This window comes from Dasypus novemcinctus, chromosome 21, assembly GCF_030445035.2.
Source record: "Dasypus novemcinctus isolate mDasNov1 chromosome 21, mDasNov1.1.hap2, whole genome shotgun sequence".
Taxonomy (NCBI): domain Eukaryota; kingdom Metazoa; phylum Chordata; class Mammalia; order Cingulata; family Dasypodidae; genus Dasypus; species Dasypus novemcinctus.
Window position 1 is genome coordinate 85825526 of NC_080693.1, and position 16622 is coordinate 85842147.

General features: G+C 65.5%; 1 protein-coding gene across 6 annotated transcripts in view; it reads left to right on the forward strand.

The window, feature by feature from the left end:
* The first annotated feature begins 1178 nt into the window (after window positions 1–1178).
* ASPSCR1 (ASPSCR1 tether for SLC2A4, UBX domain containing) overlaps window positions 1179–16622 on the forward strand; it is a 35010-nt gene continuing 19566 nt past the window's right edge. For all 6 annotated transcript variants that reach the window (XM_058284921.2, XM_058284924.2, XM_058284925.2 and 3 more), the window contains exons 1-4: window positions 1179–1313; window positions 2125–2180; window positions 4770–4884; window positions 10737–10837. In XM_058284921.2, coding sequence (XP_058140904.1) covers window positions 1209–1313; window positions 2125–2180; window positions 4770–4884; window positions 10737–10837 — 377 coding nt within the window. In that variant the 5' untranslated portion in view covers window positions 1179–1208. The remainder of the gene's footprint in view (window positions 1314–2124; window positions 2181–4769; window positions 4885–10736; window positions 10838–16622) is intronic.

Here is a 16622-nt window from a genome sequence, read left to right on the forward strand (position 1 = left end):
CCCTCCCTGGCACTCGCGGCCAGGGGAGCCCTCGCTGCACAGTCAACGGAAGGGGCATCTTCCAGCGTTGCGTGTGCTTCCCCCGCCACTTTGGACGGGGCCCAGCGCCCGCCCGCATTCGCTAGGGGGGCTCTCGCACACGCCCGGAGGCCCGAGGTCCAAGGTCAAGGGTCAGGGCCGTGCTCCCTCCAAGTCTCCCTCCCGGCGACGGCCTTCCCAGGATCCCAGCGCTGCCCAGCAGGATCACGCCTGGCTCGCACCCTCGCGTGGCCGCTGTGTCCTCACGGAACACTTCTATTGGATCAGGGTCCACTCCGTCCAGGGGGGCCCCCGTAACAACTAACCTCACCTATGTAAACCCTAATTCCAAATGAGGTCCCACCCACCAGTTCAGGGCCCAGGATCGGCCCCCTCCCCTGAGGGCGGGCGCCACGCGCCTTGGGGTGAGAGCGGTTGAGGGCCGATGATCCCTGGTGGTAGGAAAAGCTGAGAAGCTTTTCTGAGAATGTCTGTTGGTCAATAAAGGGGTTTGCGCCGGTGGGGGGTGCCGGGGGTGTGGGGGGATACTGGCTGGCGCCCCGCGTGTGGGGGCGTGAGCGGACCGTCTGCAGAACTGGAAGGGGACTCACGGTGCACAAGGGGTTAAAGGGCCCGCAGTGTCACGCAGGGCGGGAAGGCAGAGCTGGGAGCTGTGGTGGGTTTCAAAACAATCCCCCCCCACCCCCGCATTAGCAGTTTTAACACCCTGGCGCTCCTGAGCGCGTGTGGACCGGTCGCTGGTGGGCTGGGGTGGCGGCGAGCGCAGCCCCCGGGGTGGGACGCCTGCTCAGCCATGGTTCTGGGCCTCCTGGGGTGAGCAGGCCCTTCTGCGGCGGGCGCCCCGGTCCCTCGGAGGCAGGAGGCCAGGTACTGACCGCGGGCGGGGGCTCAAGGTCAACGGCATGCGGGGTGCGGGGCGCGGGGCAGGGAGCGCGGAGGCCCAGGTCGGAGGGGAGCGGGCCAGGCCGCGCGCGAGCGGCAGGCGCGGGGCTCCCCGCGGGCACCGGCGTCTCCCGCAACCCGGCCGCGCCGTCGGGGCAGCCCGGGGGGCGGGGCCTGGCGGCGGCCCCGGAAGTGCTCGCCGCCCCGCCCCCGCGGCCGCGCGCTGTGCGTCTGGGCCACGCGCGGGGCGTGGTCGGCGTCGGCGGCGCGGGTCACGTGAGCGGAAGATGGCGGCCCCGGCGGGCGGCGGCGGCGGCTCGGCCGTGTCGGTGCTGGCCCCGAACGGCAGGCGCCACACGGTGAAGGTGACGCCGAGCACCGTGCTGCTGCAGGTGCGGCCGCGGCCCGGGGCGGCCGCGCGGGGCGGCGGGCGCGGGGAGCCGGCGCCGGGCCGCCCCTGCGGTTGGCTCCGAGGGGCCGCGACGGCCCGCGGGTCCCCTCCGGGCGGGGGACCGGGGCCGGGCCGAGGGACAGCGTCTCCTGACCCCCACCCGGTCCTGGCGCGCCGCCCAGCCCCGGCCTCCGAGGCCCCCTCCCGGGGGCGTCCACGTGGACCCGAGCCCCCCATGCTGGCCTGGACCCCGGGAAGCTGCCGGCATGAGTAGGCACCTCTGTGCTGCCACCCAGATCAGCGGCCGAGATGAGTGTCGCTGAATTTAAAAGCTAAAGGGCCGGCTTTGAGCCGGCCCTGCAAAGGTGGCGCGGTGGAGAGGAGGGGAGCAGGCATGGAGAAGGAGCAGGGTGGAGAGGAGCAGGGTGGAGGGGGCGACGAGGCATGCAGAGGCTCCTGCCCGCAGCGTGCCAGGAGGTTGGGGGGCAGTGGCTTGAGGTCAGATGGTGGGAATTTTAAGTGGGCAGGGAAGCATTGAGGGTGTAGCAGAAACATGTCTGTGGGGACAGGCTGCTGGCAGATGAGCAACTGGGGACCGCAGCAAGGCTGTGCCGAGGCAGGGAAAGAGGGGGAAGGGAACAGAACTTGCGGGGGCGACTGTGGGGCTGCTGATGACGGTCTGCCCGTGGCCTTGTGCTGGGTGTGGTGTGGGCAGAGCCAGCGGCCTCCTGGAGAAGCGGGCCCCGTGCCCTGGCTGGCCCAGGGGAACTGGCCAGACGCAGGCGCTCAGGGCCCCTTCACCCCGCTCCCAGGTTCTGGAGGACACGTGCCAGCGGCAGGACTTCAACCCCAGCGAGTACGACCTGAAGTGAGTCTGCGCCGGCTCTCGGCCTGCGGGGTCTGGGTCGGGGTACCCCTTGAGTGCACCTGCTCTGCGTGGACGGGCCCTGGGGCTCTCGCTGTCAGGAGAAACGAGTTTCTGCCGCGGGCCGCTCTTCGTTCGGTTTCTCTCCCCTGTTTATCGAGCACCTGGTGTGTCACGTGTGCAGGCCCTGGGGACTTGGGTTAGAGAGAGCTGGTCTGTCCGCTCTGAGGTACAGCGAACGGGAAGACGGGCACGGGGCACGGCCACCGGGACCTGAGGTGCCAGCTGCCACGTGGGCGTGGCTTTTGGCCCATGCTGTCGGGGAAGGCTCGCGTGGGTCTGCGAATGGGGAGAGGCCCGTGGACGTGAGCGTGAGGGGCAGGGTGGGAGGCGGTGGGACAGAGAGGCAGGGCCTCCTGGGCCCTGCAGCAGGCTTGGGTTTCATCCTGGCTGTGATAGAAACCTCTGGAAGGAGTGAATTTGCTGCCCATGGTGGCTGTAATAAATGACCACAGACCCGGGGGGCTCTGGAGGCCAGAAGTCCGAAATCCAGGTGTCTTGGGCCCTGCCCCCCAAAGGCTCTGGGGCACCCTTCCTGCCCCTTCCGGCTCCTGGTGGCCTCGCCTCTCCCGGGTGTCTTTTCTCAGGACGCCTGGCGTGGGGTTTCGAGCCCACCCCAGGAATCTGGGAGGCTCATCTTGAGAGCCTCAACCTGATCCCGTCGCAGAGACGTTTTTTCCAAACGACACGTTCCCAGGTCCCAGGGGTTGGGACGCGGACGTCGCTTTTTGGGGAGCGCCGTTGACGTCACCCTCGGGTTCTAGTGCGCTTGGTGGTGTAAGTTGCTGGTAGGCTCAAAGCGCAGGCAGGTGGTCACGGAGAAGCGGGAGGAAACCCACAAGCCGGGGCGACTCCCAGGACTCGAGAACGTTGGGAACCCCGTGTTGATGGCTGCGGGCTCGCGCCCACGGGCAGCAGTGTCGCCACTGCGCTGCGGTCCGGGTGTCGGGGGTGGCGAGGTGCCCTTCCCCTGCCAGGGCCCCCCGCAGAGGAGCTTCTTGTCGGCAGTTCCCGTTGGAGCGTCCCCCGCTGGCACCTGCCCTGGCCCGCTGGTCCCCCAGGCAGGCCCCGCAGCAGGGTCTTGGGCCCCGGGTGCTGGGGCTGCAGGGCCGAGCTTGCCTCATCGCGGTGCTGGGGCGGGCCGAGCTGAGTGTGCGTCTCTTCTCGTTGCCATGCCTGGTCCTCGTGTCAGGTGTGTCGCCAGACTGACCAGAGTGGTTTTGAAGTAGGTCTCCTGCGGCACCTCGCCGATTTTTCTCGCGTGTCCTGGTTGTGCGCCAGCCACGTCGTTTGCTTAAGAGGCATGGTGGCCACCAAGGAGGGTGGCATGGCGGGAGTGGCTGCCCGGCATCACCAGGCCCCCGGCCCGGCTCTGTAGACCTTTGGCTTCCTCGTCCGCTCCCCGCCCGCGAGGCGCCATCCAGGGTCGCGTCCTCTCGCAGGCCAGGGTGGTCCAGGGTGGGGGCCGATGACCATGTCAGTTCTCCCGATGCCCTTGGGCTCTAAACATCCGCGCTGCCGTCGGCTGACCTCTGGAGCCCGCCCACGGCTGCTGCGCTCGCCGGCTCTGGCATTCGTTCCAAGGCAGGCTCTTGTCTGCCCGGCCCTCGCAGCCGCTCGCTCGCGCCTCCAGGGCTGCGTGGCCGTGGGTGTCGCGGGAGATTCCGGCAGCTTTCCCAGACCTCAGGGCCCCTCGGCTCAGCTCAGCTCCGGCTCTCGTACCCGTGGGCCCCGGGCCCGGACTGGAAGGCCCTGCTCAAGGCACGCTGCAGCCCCCACCCGTGTGGCCGGCGCTCGGAGCAGGGCAGCTTCCTGGCCTCCTTGCCATTAGCGCTTTTCTTTCTGCTTCTCCGGAGGGGGCGTCGCTCCTCGTCAGCCCACAGTCCTCGCAGGGCCTGAGCTGTCGTCAGAGCCGCGCTGTGGCCCCTGCCCCGCCTTTGAGCTCCCAGGAGGCTGCGGAGCAGCGTGCAGGACCCTGGCCTCCTCTGCGGGAGAGACCCGGCTGCGTGGGCTGCCGGGGCGTGCTGGTGGCCTCCGGGGCCTCCTGGGTCCCTCCTCCCCTGCTCAGCAGGTCTCTCAGCTCCCCAGTTGCTTCTGAGAACCCACCTCTCCTCGAGCCCAGGAGCTCCCTGATCCTCGTGCGATGACGGTCCAGCTGACCGCTTGTGGGTAGGGGGCCCGTGTGGGGCCCCGCTTTGGTGTGTGGCAGGGTCCTAGCGGTTCCCAGCCTGCACGGCTCTGTCCCTCGGGTGCGGCCCGCACGCGCTTCCTGCTGAGCCGGCACGGCCTGTCGGCCTTGGCCTGCTGGAGGAGCAGCTCCGGCCCCGTGCAGGCCTCCTGCCCTCCTCTTGTGCTGTCCTCCCCGTCCTTCTAGGGCGCGCCTTTCCTCCTTGGGCTTGAGCCCTGGCTCTCCATTGGTGCGGCTGGGGGCCGTGCGTTTGCGCCTGCCCCAGGAGGGTCGCACTGGGGCCTGGACGCGCGTGGCGATGCGCCCGGCTCCGTGCTGGCTGACAGGCTCTGTCTGCCTTGCAGGTTCCAGAGGAACGTGCTCGATCTCTCCCTGCAGTGGAGGTTCGCCAACCTGCCCAAGAACGCCAAGCTGGAGATGGTGCCCGCCTCCCGGAGCCGCCAGGGGCCCGAGACCAGGGTAGGTGGCTCTCGGCCCGGCTCCCGGCCATGGACCCCAAGGTGGCTGAGGAGGCCGAGCTGGTGGGGTCTCGGGGCTGCGCCTGCCCGCCTCCCCCCGGGCAGGGGCGGTTGTCCTCCGGCAGGAGTCGTGATCAGAAAGGAGACGGCAGCGTTCTTCACCCCAGGCTTCTCCCTGGAAGCTTCTCCCCTCGAAGCGCCTCCAGGCTCGCAGGCAGTTAAGAGGCAGCGCGAGCCCTGCCCGGAGCCGGGCCCTCCCCGGCCACTCCGTACCCTCCCCTTGCCCGCCTGTCTGCCGTCTGTCGCTCGGTTGGTCCTCTGAACGCGCAGGTGGAAGTTGTCAGCGCCGTGCTCCTCGCACGCCCAGCCCTGCCGTGCGCTCTTCTGCCGGTGGCGTGGGTGTCGGGGCCTGGTGCCGCTGCGGGGCTGACGCCTGCCTGCATCTTGTGCGCGGGCCTCCTGCCTCGCGGGCTGCTGCCCGGGCCTTGCTCATCGTCTCCCCAGCTGCCACTCCTCCCGGGCTTACTCGTGGCCACTCGAACCTCTTGGGGTGACCATTGGGCCCGCCGGGGTCTCTGACCGGAGGCCGTGGGTGCAGCTGCTCGGTTCAGGGAGGTCGAGGCTCGAGCCCTCAGGCTTTGCTTGGGGCCTGCCGTGGCCGCGCCCCTCTTCTGGCTGCAGGGACTGCGGGACCGCGGGCAGGTGTCAGGGAGCCAGCCTCCCGCCCACCTACGGGGTCCTTCACGCTCGTGGTCGCGTGTTCTGCCCACACAGCGGGGGACTGTTTGCATTTCCTAGTGGAGAGACCTATGCTGGCGGAGGGTGCAAGGGCCAGGAGCACAGGAGCGCCCACCCCGCCCGACTCCCGGCGCCCGCTTTCTCGTCAGGGCTGCCAGGGGAGGGGGAGTGCTAGAAGCATCTCCCCTTTCTCCCTGTATTAGTCAGCCAAAGGGGTTCTGATGCAAAATACCAGAAATCGGTTGGTTTTTATAAAGGGTATTTATTTTGGGTTAGGAGCTTACAAATACCAGGCAGAAGTTACTTCCCTCACCAAAGTCTGTTTTCATGTGTTGGAGCAAAATGGCTGCTGACATCTGCGAGGGTTCAGGCTTCCTGGGTTCCTCCCTTCCAGTGTCTTGCTTCTCTCTGGGCTCAGGGTTCCTCTCTTCCCGGGGCTGGCTTCTCTTTCCTCTGTGAGCTTCCTTCCCAGGGTCCAGTTTAAGGCTTCAGCATCAAACTCCAGCATTAAAACTCCAACATCAAAAGTCTTCAACTTTGTCCTTTGCCATGCCTTTTGTCTGTGAGTTCCCACCCCTTTGGTCCTAACGATGTGGCCCAATTAAAGCGTTAATCTTAATCATGCCTAGGTACAGACAAGATTACAAACATAATCCAGTATCTATTTTTGAAATTCATTACAATATCAAATTGCTATACTCCACCCTCTGAATTCCAAAAGACATTACAATATTTGAAAAAACTGTAAGTCAGTAACAATGCAAGTGCTAAGTCATATCACAATCAATTTAAAGAAATAGTTTGTCTTGGGACAAAGTCTCATCAGCTATATACCTCTGAAACTACAAAACTGTTTATTTGTTTCCAATACACAAACGGACAAAGGGTATGTATTATCATTGCAATATAGGGAAATTGGGAGACCCATGAGTCAAGGGTCCTTTACAGTTCAGTAAACCTGCAGGGCATTCTCCATTCAATATAAAAGTCAATCTTTTTTTTTTTTTTTAATTTTTGATTTTTATTATTCTTATTTTTTAAGATTTATTTTTTATTATTTCTCTCCCCTTCCTCCCCCCTCCCCCCACCCCGGCTCTCTCTGTCCATTTGCTGTGTGTTCTTCTGTGACTACTTCTGTCCTTATCAGCGGCACTGGGAATCTGTGTTTCTTTTTGTTGCATCATCGTGTGTTAGCTCTCTTCTTGGGCAGGCTGCACTTTCTTTTGTGCTGGCGGCTCTCCTTTTGGGGTGCTCTCCTTGCGCGTGGGGCTCCCCTACGCAGGGTACACTCTGTGTGGCACGGCACTCCTTGCGTTCATCGGCACTGCACATGGGCCAGCTCCACACGGGTCAAGGAGGCCCGGGGTTTGAACCTCGGACCTCCCATGTGGTAGGCAGACGCCCTATCCGTTGGACCAAGTCCGCTTCCCTTTATTTATTTCTTTACCCTTCCCCCTTCCTCTCCCCCATTGTCTGCTCTCTGTATCCATTTGCTGTGTTTTTCTTCTGTGTCCGCTTGTATTCTTGTCAGTGGCACCGGGAAACTGCATCTCTTTTTTTGTTGTGTCAACTCTCCATGTGCGTGGCGCCTGGGCAGGCTGCATTTTTTTTCACGTGGGGCGGTTCTCCTTATAGGGTGTACTCCTTGTGCGTGGGGCTCCCCTATGTGGGGGACACCCCTGTGTGGCACGGCACTTTTTGTGCACACCAGCACTGTGTGTGGGCCAGCTCACCACATGGGTCAGGAGGCCCAGGGTTTGAACCTTGCAGCTCCCATGTGGTAGGCGAACACCCTATCTGTTGGGCCAAATCCGCTTCCCATGTGAGTCATTCTTAAGATGATGGTTTCTTCTCCTTGGGGCCTTTTGGGAACCCACCCTTTCCACAGGCTTGCCCAGTGGCCATTTTCTAGGTTCCAGCCTCATCAAGCATCTGGGTGTCGACCAAGCTCCAGGCCTCACCCTTCAGGAGTGTTGGGGTGATTGCCACACCTCACCCAATCTTTGGGTTGGAGTCTTACCCCCCTAGTACAGTGATGGGGAGACAACATGCCCCCTAACCTTTGGCATACATGCTCCACCCACTCAGAGCAATGAGTTGACCCCTGGCCTTCCCTGATCCAGGGGGGGTCAGGTGCACCCCTCTCAGACCTGTGGGGTGCTGACCTTAACCGCCCTAACCCTTGGGGATTGTGCTCCACCTTCTCTGTACCCTGGGGCAGCAAAACTCCCAGAACATCCACCCTCTTCAACTGCTGATGCAAATTCACCCTCTCTGTACACATAGGTGGGGTCCCTCTCTTGGCCCAAGGTGATGTCCTGATTGCACATCTCAGCTCCCATGGTTTTCTTCTTGAAGTCCTTTCCCCTTCAGTCTCTCTGCATCCCTTTTATTCCAGGCTGGCAGTGGTTTTGTTCATACAGCTCTCTCAAAAAGTCTGTTGTTTTGGCATGCAGGAAGCAGGGGTCCAAGCCATCAGACAGTAAGACTTTCCACAAGTTTTTCCTAGATAACTGCATCTTCAATCCTGATTTACAAGTTCCAAGTTTACTTAAGTCCTCCAGTGAGGCACTTTCATGAGACCTTGATTTCCAGAGGCTTGGAATTTCCGGAATCAGTTCTGTTTTCTTTGTGCCGAACAGTTCAGTCTTCAGTATATCTCTCTCATCTAGCATTTTGCTGTTAGCTGCAAGCAGAAGCCAAGCCGCATTCTTTGGATTTACTTTGGAAAGTTCTTCAATGCCCAGGCTCGCCATTTTCCAATTCTGCCTTCCATAAATTACCAGGAGTTAATCTTGCTAAGTTCTCTGCCACTTCAAAACACGGATCGTTTTTCTCTAGTTTCCAATAATAGTTTCATTGTTTACTTTTAAGACATCATAAAAAGTCTCTTTAGTATCCATATTGCTATCAGCAGTCTCTTCAAAGCACTGTAGGTCTTTTCTTCCAAGTGTTTCACAATTCCTCTAAAAAATACCCCTTACCCACTTAAAAACCACTCCAGCATTTCGGTATTTGTAAAAGTACTTCCCCACTCCTCAGTACCAAATTCTGTGTTAGTCAGCCAAAGGGGTGCGGATGCAAAATACCAGGAATTGGCTGGTTTTATAAAGGGTTTTTATTTGGGGTAGGAGCTTACAGATACCAGGCCATAAAGCGTAGGTTACTTCCATCTCTAAAATCCATTTTCACGTGTTGGAGCAAGATGGCTGCTGACGTCTGCCAGGGTTCAGGCTTCCTGGGTTTCTCTCTTCCCAGGTCTTGCTTCTCTCTGGGCTCAGGGCTCTTCTCTTCCCAGGGCTTCTCTTTCCTCTGTGAGCTGACTTCCCAGGGCACCAGTTTAAGGCTTCAGCATCAAACTCCAACTTCAAAACTCCCACATCATAAGCCCTCAGCTCTGTCCTCTGCCATGTCTTTTATGTGTGTGTGTCCACCCACCAAGGGGTGAGGCTCAGCACGCTAATGACGGGCCCACTCGAAGCCCTAATCGTAACTTAACACGCCCAGGTACAGACCAGATTACAAACATAACTCCATATATTTTTTTGGAATTCGTAACCATATCAAACCGCTACACTCCGGAGCAAATCCTGCCTTCTTTTGCACTTTGCGATTGCTGGGGTTTATTGTAACCGTGTCTGTGAGGAGAGGCGTGAGCTGAAGCGGCAGGAGGGCGGTGGCCGAGGGCTGGACGCTGGACCGCGTCCAGCCTGGGTGAGGCTGCAGGAGAGCACCGGGACGCAGGGCGTGTCCGCCGTCGTGGGCCGTGGCGCGTGTCCTGGCGTGCACTTGGGGGCGCGCGTGTTAACGGGCTTTCGAGTTGACAGGAAGCACCGTGGAAACACCACGTCAGCCGTCCACCACTGTGTGGCAAATCACCCTACGAGGCGGCTGTTGACGGCGCTGCGAGCGTTTCTCTCCCTGAGTCTGTGGGTCCGGGCCTGGGAGCGCCTTGGCCGGGGTCAGGCCTCGGGAGCCTGCCGGGGGCAGCCTCAGACCCCCACGCGGACCCCTTAGCGTCACAACTGCCTCAGGGAGCGATTCACAGAAGGACAGGGCGGAAGTGGCGGTGACCTGTGACCACACCTCAGGAGCCACGCAGGTCGCCTCCACCTCCTTCCCTACGTCAGAGCGGTGGCCGAGTCCAGCCCTTGGGTGGGGGCGGGGCACAGGCGGGGGCGGGGCGCAGGCGCTACCTTTTGAAGGGAGTGTGCTCCTGCGAGGCCTGCTGGGGGCGGCATTGTCGGGCCTCCCAGTGGGACACCGCCCTGGGGCTTGTGCGCAGGCGCCCCATTCCCGTCCTCACGGTCCCTGGGGCTGGCTCCTGGCCGCCGTGGCTCTTGGGGCCCCCCCTCCCAGGGCTGGTGTCCTGCGCCAGGGTGAGGGCTGGAGTTGGGAGCCTCCAGGTCCCGCCTCACCCTCCCAGGGCCCAGGCATCCGTCCTGGGGGCATTTTCGCATGTACAAGGTGGGGTTGGCGGGGGCCCCAGGCCGTCGGGGTGTTTGAGCAGCGGCCTACCGGGGGAGTCGAGATGGAAACTGCCCGGGGCTGGGAGAGCCTGGGCGGAGGCCCAACCCGGGCTGGGGGTCCCTCAGGCAGTCCTGGGGGCAGTCCAGGGCTGGGGGTCCTGGGCTGGTAGTCCCGACCTGGCGGTCCGGGGCTGGCGGTCCTGGGGGGCGGTCCTGGCCTGGCTGTGGACCATGTGCCCCCTCTGTCTCCTGCGTGGCCGCCCACAGCGCAGAGGTGCTGCGTCTGGAAGTGGAGTCGCACTGGGACTCGCGGCCTGCGGAGGGGCCGGGTGGTGCTCGTGAGGGCGTGGCCAGGGGCGCTGTCATCCCCTCAGAACCGTCCGTCCCTGACGTCCTTCCAGCCTGCGCCTTGGCTCTGGCGTGTTCGCGACAGCCACAGGCTTCTGCGGGGCCCTGGCGTCGTGAGTCTGGAAGCTTCTCGGCGCGGGAGGCCCACCCAAGAGGATTTCCTGGTGCTGCTCCAGGGTGGCTCCGAGGCAGTGACGTGCGTGTCGTCCTTGCGCTGTACCCGTGTGTGCGGCCCCAGGCGGCCGGGCGCGGTCCAGGACAGCGGCAACCCGGTGGTGAGCCCCCGTCTCCCTTCCAGGTTCGGGTCGCTCTGCAGCTGGAAGATGGCTCCAGGTGGCAAGACACCTTCTGCTCCGGCCAGACGCTCTGGGAGCTCCTCCACCACTTCCCACAGACCAGGTGAGCACACCTGGGCAGGTGGGTGTGGACCAGCGGGCCAGCAGCCTCGGAGCAGAACGCGGCATGCTCGGGGCGGGCCTGGCGGTGCTCGGCCCGGGTCAGGAGGCCTGGTCTGCTCAGGTGGTAGCGGCGCCCACCGGCGCCACCGGGCCTGCCTCGCTCCCTGCTTTCCTGGATGGCTCTCCCAGAAGGACCGGGACGGGCTCCTGCCCTCCTCAGGGAGCCCCGGCTGAGGGACGGGAGTTGCCAGCGGGCAGCGAGGCTCTGGGCGCCGCCGTGGCCTGTGCTCCCCTGGCAGGGCGTGGCAGGTTGGGGACAGCGTGGCGGTTCCTCAGCTGAAAACTGGTTGTGTTTATTTTTTTTTGTTTTTAAAGATTTATTCATTTATTTAGTTCTCCCCCCCCCCCCCGCCCCGGTTGTCTGTTCTCTGTGTCTATTTGCTGCGTCTTGTTTCTTTGTCCGCTTCTGTTGTCGTCAGCGGCACGGGAACTGTGGGCAGCGCCATTCCTGGGCAGGCTGCACTTTCTTTCGTGCTGGGCGGCTCTCCTCACGGGGCGCACTCCTTGTGCGTGGAGCTCCCCTATGCGGGGAAACACCCCTGCCTGCGTGTCAGGGCACTCCTTGCGCGCATCAGCACTGCGCATGGGCCAGCTCCACACGGGTCAAGGAGGCTCGGGATTCTGAGCCGCGGACCTTCCATGTGGTAGACGGACGCCCCAACCACTGGGCCAAGTCCGTTTCCCCCGGTTGTGTTTAAAAGAAGGTTCGTGCCCCTGGTTGATGTGTGACCTGTCCAGCGGCTTACGGCTAAAGGCTTGGGCCTGGAGCTGAGCGCGTCCTGGGGCCGGGCACAGAGCCCAGGCCCTCGGACGCGGCAGCCGGCGCTGGGCCTTGAGCGGTGGCGCCTCCTGACCTGGCGTTTTCGTTTGTTTGCTTTTTTTTTGGTCTCAGGAGGCCGTGAGAACTGAAGGGCCCCGGGGGACCTTGGGGTGGATGGCAGGAGTCTTTGGCCACCCCCGGTGGTCAGGCCACGGAGCGTGTGCTGCGGCGCCATACCCTGGCCTGCGCCAGCCGGCTCGGTGCCCGCTTCAGGCAGGGCAGGCGTTGTCCTCGCTCTAGAGAAGGCCGAGCTGGGAGGGGTGGGGCAGGGGCTCCTCAGAGACCCCAACCCCACGGAGCAGAGCCGGCAGCTCCTTGGACTCCGCCTTCTGGGCCGCGGCGTTGCGCCTGGAGCACGGGGCATCTGCTGCCCTCATCTGTTTGCCATGGCCCCGGGCTGGGGCCCCGACAGTGAGCCGAGTCCCGGCCCGAGAGCAGGCGTCTGGCTGGGCACAGGCGGGAAGGTGATCTCCGAAGCCATGACACAGGGGCGTCGGGGCCTGGGGGCGGGAGCCCCAGGCCTGTGGAGGGGCAGCCGCTGTGGAGGCCCCGTGGCACGAGGGGCGCGTGTGCGGAGGCGCGGGCGCGAGCAGGCGCCCTGGAGCCCGGTACACGTGCTCGCAGTAGGCGGGTGGGGCGAGCAGGAGGACCCCAGTGTGCGGGCCAGGCAGGGGCGTGGGGCCGGGATGGCCTCGCCTTATAAGGCCAGGGTGGGGAGGGAGGGTGCACGTCACCGGCTGAGGGCCCCCGCCCCGTGGGGGTCTGCAGGGGGACTGGGTGGGCGCTTGTCAGGGCTGAGACCCCCCCCCGGCCATGCTGCAGGACCTGGGAAGGCTCCGGAGCGGCGCTGCCAGCACTTCTCGCAGGAGCCGTGCAGCGAAGTGCTGGGCAGCTGGTGGGCAGGGGCTGCGGCCGTCCGGGAGGACCCAGGTAGCTGCCCGTGAGGCAGCTGCGCAGCTCGCGGCGAGGGGACGCCGCCTGCCAGGCCCGCACGGTGCGGGCGGCCTCTCCAGGGGGGCTTGGACTCCGGGCCTGGAGGGGAATGGATCCCTGAGACCCGGAGGGAGAGGCTGCGGCTGCATCGGCCGGGGAGACCACGATGCTCTTGGGAACAAGAGGCTGTGGGGACCAGATTGCGCCCCACAAACACGGGCCCAGGTTTTAGATCGCAGTCCTCGGGTGCGGACCATGTGTCAGTCAGACCCGGGGGTGTTGGCTGAGGGGTGGGCTCGTTTGTGGGTAGGACCCCTGTGTTAGCCAGAAGGGCGCTGACGCAGAAAACCAGAAACGGGTTGGTTTTTTTAAGCTATTTATTTGGGGTAGGAGCTTACAGACACCAGGCCATAAAGCACAAACTACTTCCCTCACCAAAGTCTATTTCCACGTGTTGGGGCAAGATGGCTGCCGACGTCTGCAGGGTTCAGGCCTCCTGGGTTCCTACGTTCCAGGGTCTTGCTTTTCTCTGGGCTCAGGGTTCCTCTCTTCCTGGGGCTGTCTTCTCTTTCCTCTGCGTGCTTACTTCCCGGGGCTCCAGCTTAAGGTTTCAGCATCCAACTCCAACTGCGGAAACCCCAGGCTGCCATGACTTTACCCGTGAGCCCCACCCACAAGGGGAGGGGAGTCGACGCCCTCGTTGTAACTCAGTCACGTCCGGGTGCAGACCAGGTCGCAGACGTAACCCGTACCTGTTTTTGGAATTCATAACCACGCTGAACTGCCTCTCGAGACAGGCCCTCCTGCACCAGGGCGTGGTCCACGCGCCCGGCCCTCGCGGGGCAGAGGAGGGCAGGCGCAGGAGTGGACTGGAGGCAGGGGAAGCCGAGGAGCTGGCGCAGGGAGAGATGCCGCGTGCTGGAGGGCTGCCGGGAGGCCCCGGGCTCTGCGCCCGCCTGCCCACACCCACGCTGGACTGTGTCTCCCGACCGTGAGACGTCGAACCACGGTTGAGGCCGACCCGGGGGCGGGGTCTGTCCCAGCAGCCCTGACAGACGTCGATGCTCCTGAAGCAAGAGCAGGACGCGGTTGGGAAGGCGCATGATGGGGGGGTGGCCCTGGACGTCGGTGGAAGGCGCGTCCGTCAGCCCCAGTTGTGTCCCGAACGTCACGCACGAGAGCGCGCTTGCTAGCTCTGGTGTCGGGCGCCTCTGCTGCGCGCCTCCCCCCTCCTGGCCGTGGCCTCCGGGGCTCCCCTTGTGGCGGGCCGAGGCGTGGACCGCACGTGGGACCTCCCGGCTGGCCCACCGCCACCCTGGCCGAGGCCAGGCCACGGCCTAACCCGCGCAGCGGTGGAGGGCTCGGCGCTGCCTTTCCTGTGGGAGGAGGACCCACAGGGTCTCGGGGAGGGGGTGTGGGTGGAGCAGGAGCGTCCGGGCATTCAGTGCGGGTGACGGGACGGGGTCTCTGAGGAGAGACGGGGAGCAGGAGACCCCGCAGCGAAGGCCTGCAATTCCACACTGAGAGCTGGGTGCCCAGCCCAGTGGGGGGACCCTCTCCAGGAGCTGCTGGGAGGGACCGGGCGCGCGGACGTTTTCAGCCCAGAGCCCTGAGGCCGCGCGCTGAGGGCTGGGCCTGCGGGCACAGGAAGGGCAGGACTGACTGCAGGTGCGCCTTGCCTCCCCGCACCCTCGCCGTCGGGGGCTCCCGAGGCTGTGGTCCAGGACAGGAGCCGCCTGACGGGGCCCGTGGAGCCGCCTGACGGGGCCCGTGGAGCCGCCTGACGGGGCCCGTGGAGCCGCCTGACGGGGTTGTGGTGACCACGGAGGGGCGTGGGCCCTGAGCTTCCCCTGCCGCGGCCGACCTGGCCAGGCCCGTGCGGGGGGCGTTGTCGGTGTGGTCACGCCGCAGACGGCGACCACGTCCAGGGGAAGTTCAGGCCCGGGCAGGGCGGTGCGCCCTTGGGATGGCTGCGCACTGCGCGGTCAGAGGGCCCCGGCCCAGCCAGAGGGGGGCAGGGGCTGCAGAGGATGCCGACCGTGAGAGGAGGCGTCGGCCAAAGCGCGGCGCCGTGGCCTGGGGAGGGGACAGCTGGGAGCCAGTGCGGTCAGCAGGGGCCTCTGAGGAGCGGCTGACCCGGTGAAGTGCAGGAAGTGGTTTCCCACTGGGTGGGGGGGGGAGGGGGCCCCCCAGGGGCTCGGGACGTCGCCCCCCGCCGGGCCGCGGCTGTTTCTTGGTGTGTCGCCGTCAGCTGCAGCGCCGGGTCAGCTGTGCGGAGGACGTGCCCGCGCTGCTGAGCTCCCGGGGTCAGTCCCGGGCTCCGTGGCCCATGGCTCGGGCGCCTTCGCATTCCGCTTCCACGAGTTCAGAGCCAGGCTTCTGCGAAGCAGGATTTGAATGCGGTCCCGCCGCAGGTGCGTGTTGGCCCTCATGCTGAGGAGGAGCCGGGCTGTGACCTGGCGACCCAGACCCGGGGCCAGCGGAAGGCAGCGGGCGCTGGGCAGGCAGGAAGCGGGCGTTTCCCGGGGGACGCCTTCTGCGGAGGTGGGAGTCCAAGAGCCACTCGAGCGCCAGTCGGCGTGGGGCATCCCCGACGGGGCCTGCGGGCATGGAGCGGGGGGGGGGGAGCTGGCCGCGTGCGGCGCTGCCTGTGGGGGGCCATGGGGGGGCCCTGCCATGTAGGGGGTCCCTATTGTGCGGGGGCTGAGGGGGGGCCCTGCTGATGGGGGGGCTGTGGGGGCCCTGCCGTGGGGGGGGGGGCTGTGGGGGCCCTGCCGGGGGAGGGCTGTGGGGGGGGCTGCGGGGGGCCCCTACTGATGGGGGGGCTGTGGGGGGCCCTGCCGGGGGAGGGTTGCGGGGGGGCCCTGCCGTGGGGGGGGGCTGCGGAGGGGCCCTGCCGTGGGGGGGGCTGCGGGGGGGCCCTGCCTTGGGGGGCAGCGGGGGTCCCTGCCTTGGGGGGGCTGCGGGGGGGCCCTGCCGTGGGGGGGGCTGCGGGGGGGCCCTGCCGTGGGGGGGGGGCTGCGGGGGGGCCCTGCCTTGGGGGGGGCTGCGGGGGGGCCCTGCCGTGGGGGGGGGGCTGCGGGGGGGGCCCTGCCTTGGGGGGGGCAGTGGGGGGGGCCCTGCCTTGGGGGGGCAGCGGGGGGGCCCTGCCCGCCCCCAGCGTCGGGAGCCGGCGGCTGCTGGAGGCCCACATGGCCCCCTCCGTCCTCGCGGCGCCTTGAAGGACGCGGAGCCCGACCTCGCCTCACACGCAGTTGACTCACGCGGACCCAGGCCGTCGCGGCTGGAACGCAGGAGCTGCAGTCACTTCAGCACTGCCTGCTGTCCCCCTCCTGGATGGTCTCCCCGGCAGGGGTGGCGCCACGTGGGCCCGGGGGCTGCTGATAGAGAGGCAGGAGGGGGCCGCTGGGGCTACCCAGCCGACCGGGTGTGGACGGCGAGCGGTGGCCGGTCGGGGGGCCAGCCCAGGCGTGGACTGGACGGGCCCTCGAGCAGCAGTGCCCGCCGAGCCCCCCGCCGAGCCCCTGCCCCGGCGCTGCTGCTCTGATGCCCGTTTGGAAAACGCCAGGTCTGCGGCCGCTCAAGAGCCAGGGAGGCCGGGGCCTGCGTCATGGGGTGAAGGGGCCGCTCCGCGCTCAGGGTCGGGCTCTGTCCGGGGACCTGGACCGGCCGGCGGTCACGCTCAGGACGGGTGTGCGCGTCGAGCCCTGTGCTCGGCCTGGGGTGTGGGCGCCAGGCCTCGCTGTCGGGGGCTCCGTGCGCCCTGGCCCCTCCCCCGCTGCCCCTCCCGCCAGTCGAGGGCATAACAGCGTCCTGGCCGCTCTACGGTTTGTCGGGATCTGCTCCCGGAGGCTCCATCGCCTTCCCCAACCCAGCACGGAGGGGCGGGCGCTGCAGGGTGAGGACACGATGGGCCTTGGGGGTGGGGGCCTCCTCAGGTCCAGAGCTGCCCCCGGGGGCGCGAGGCTGTTGG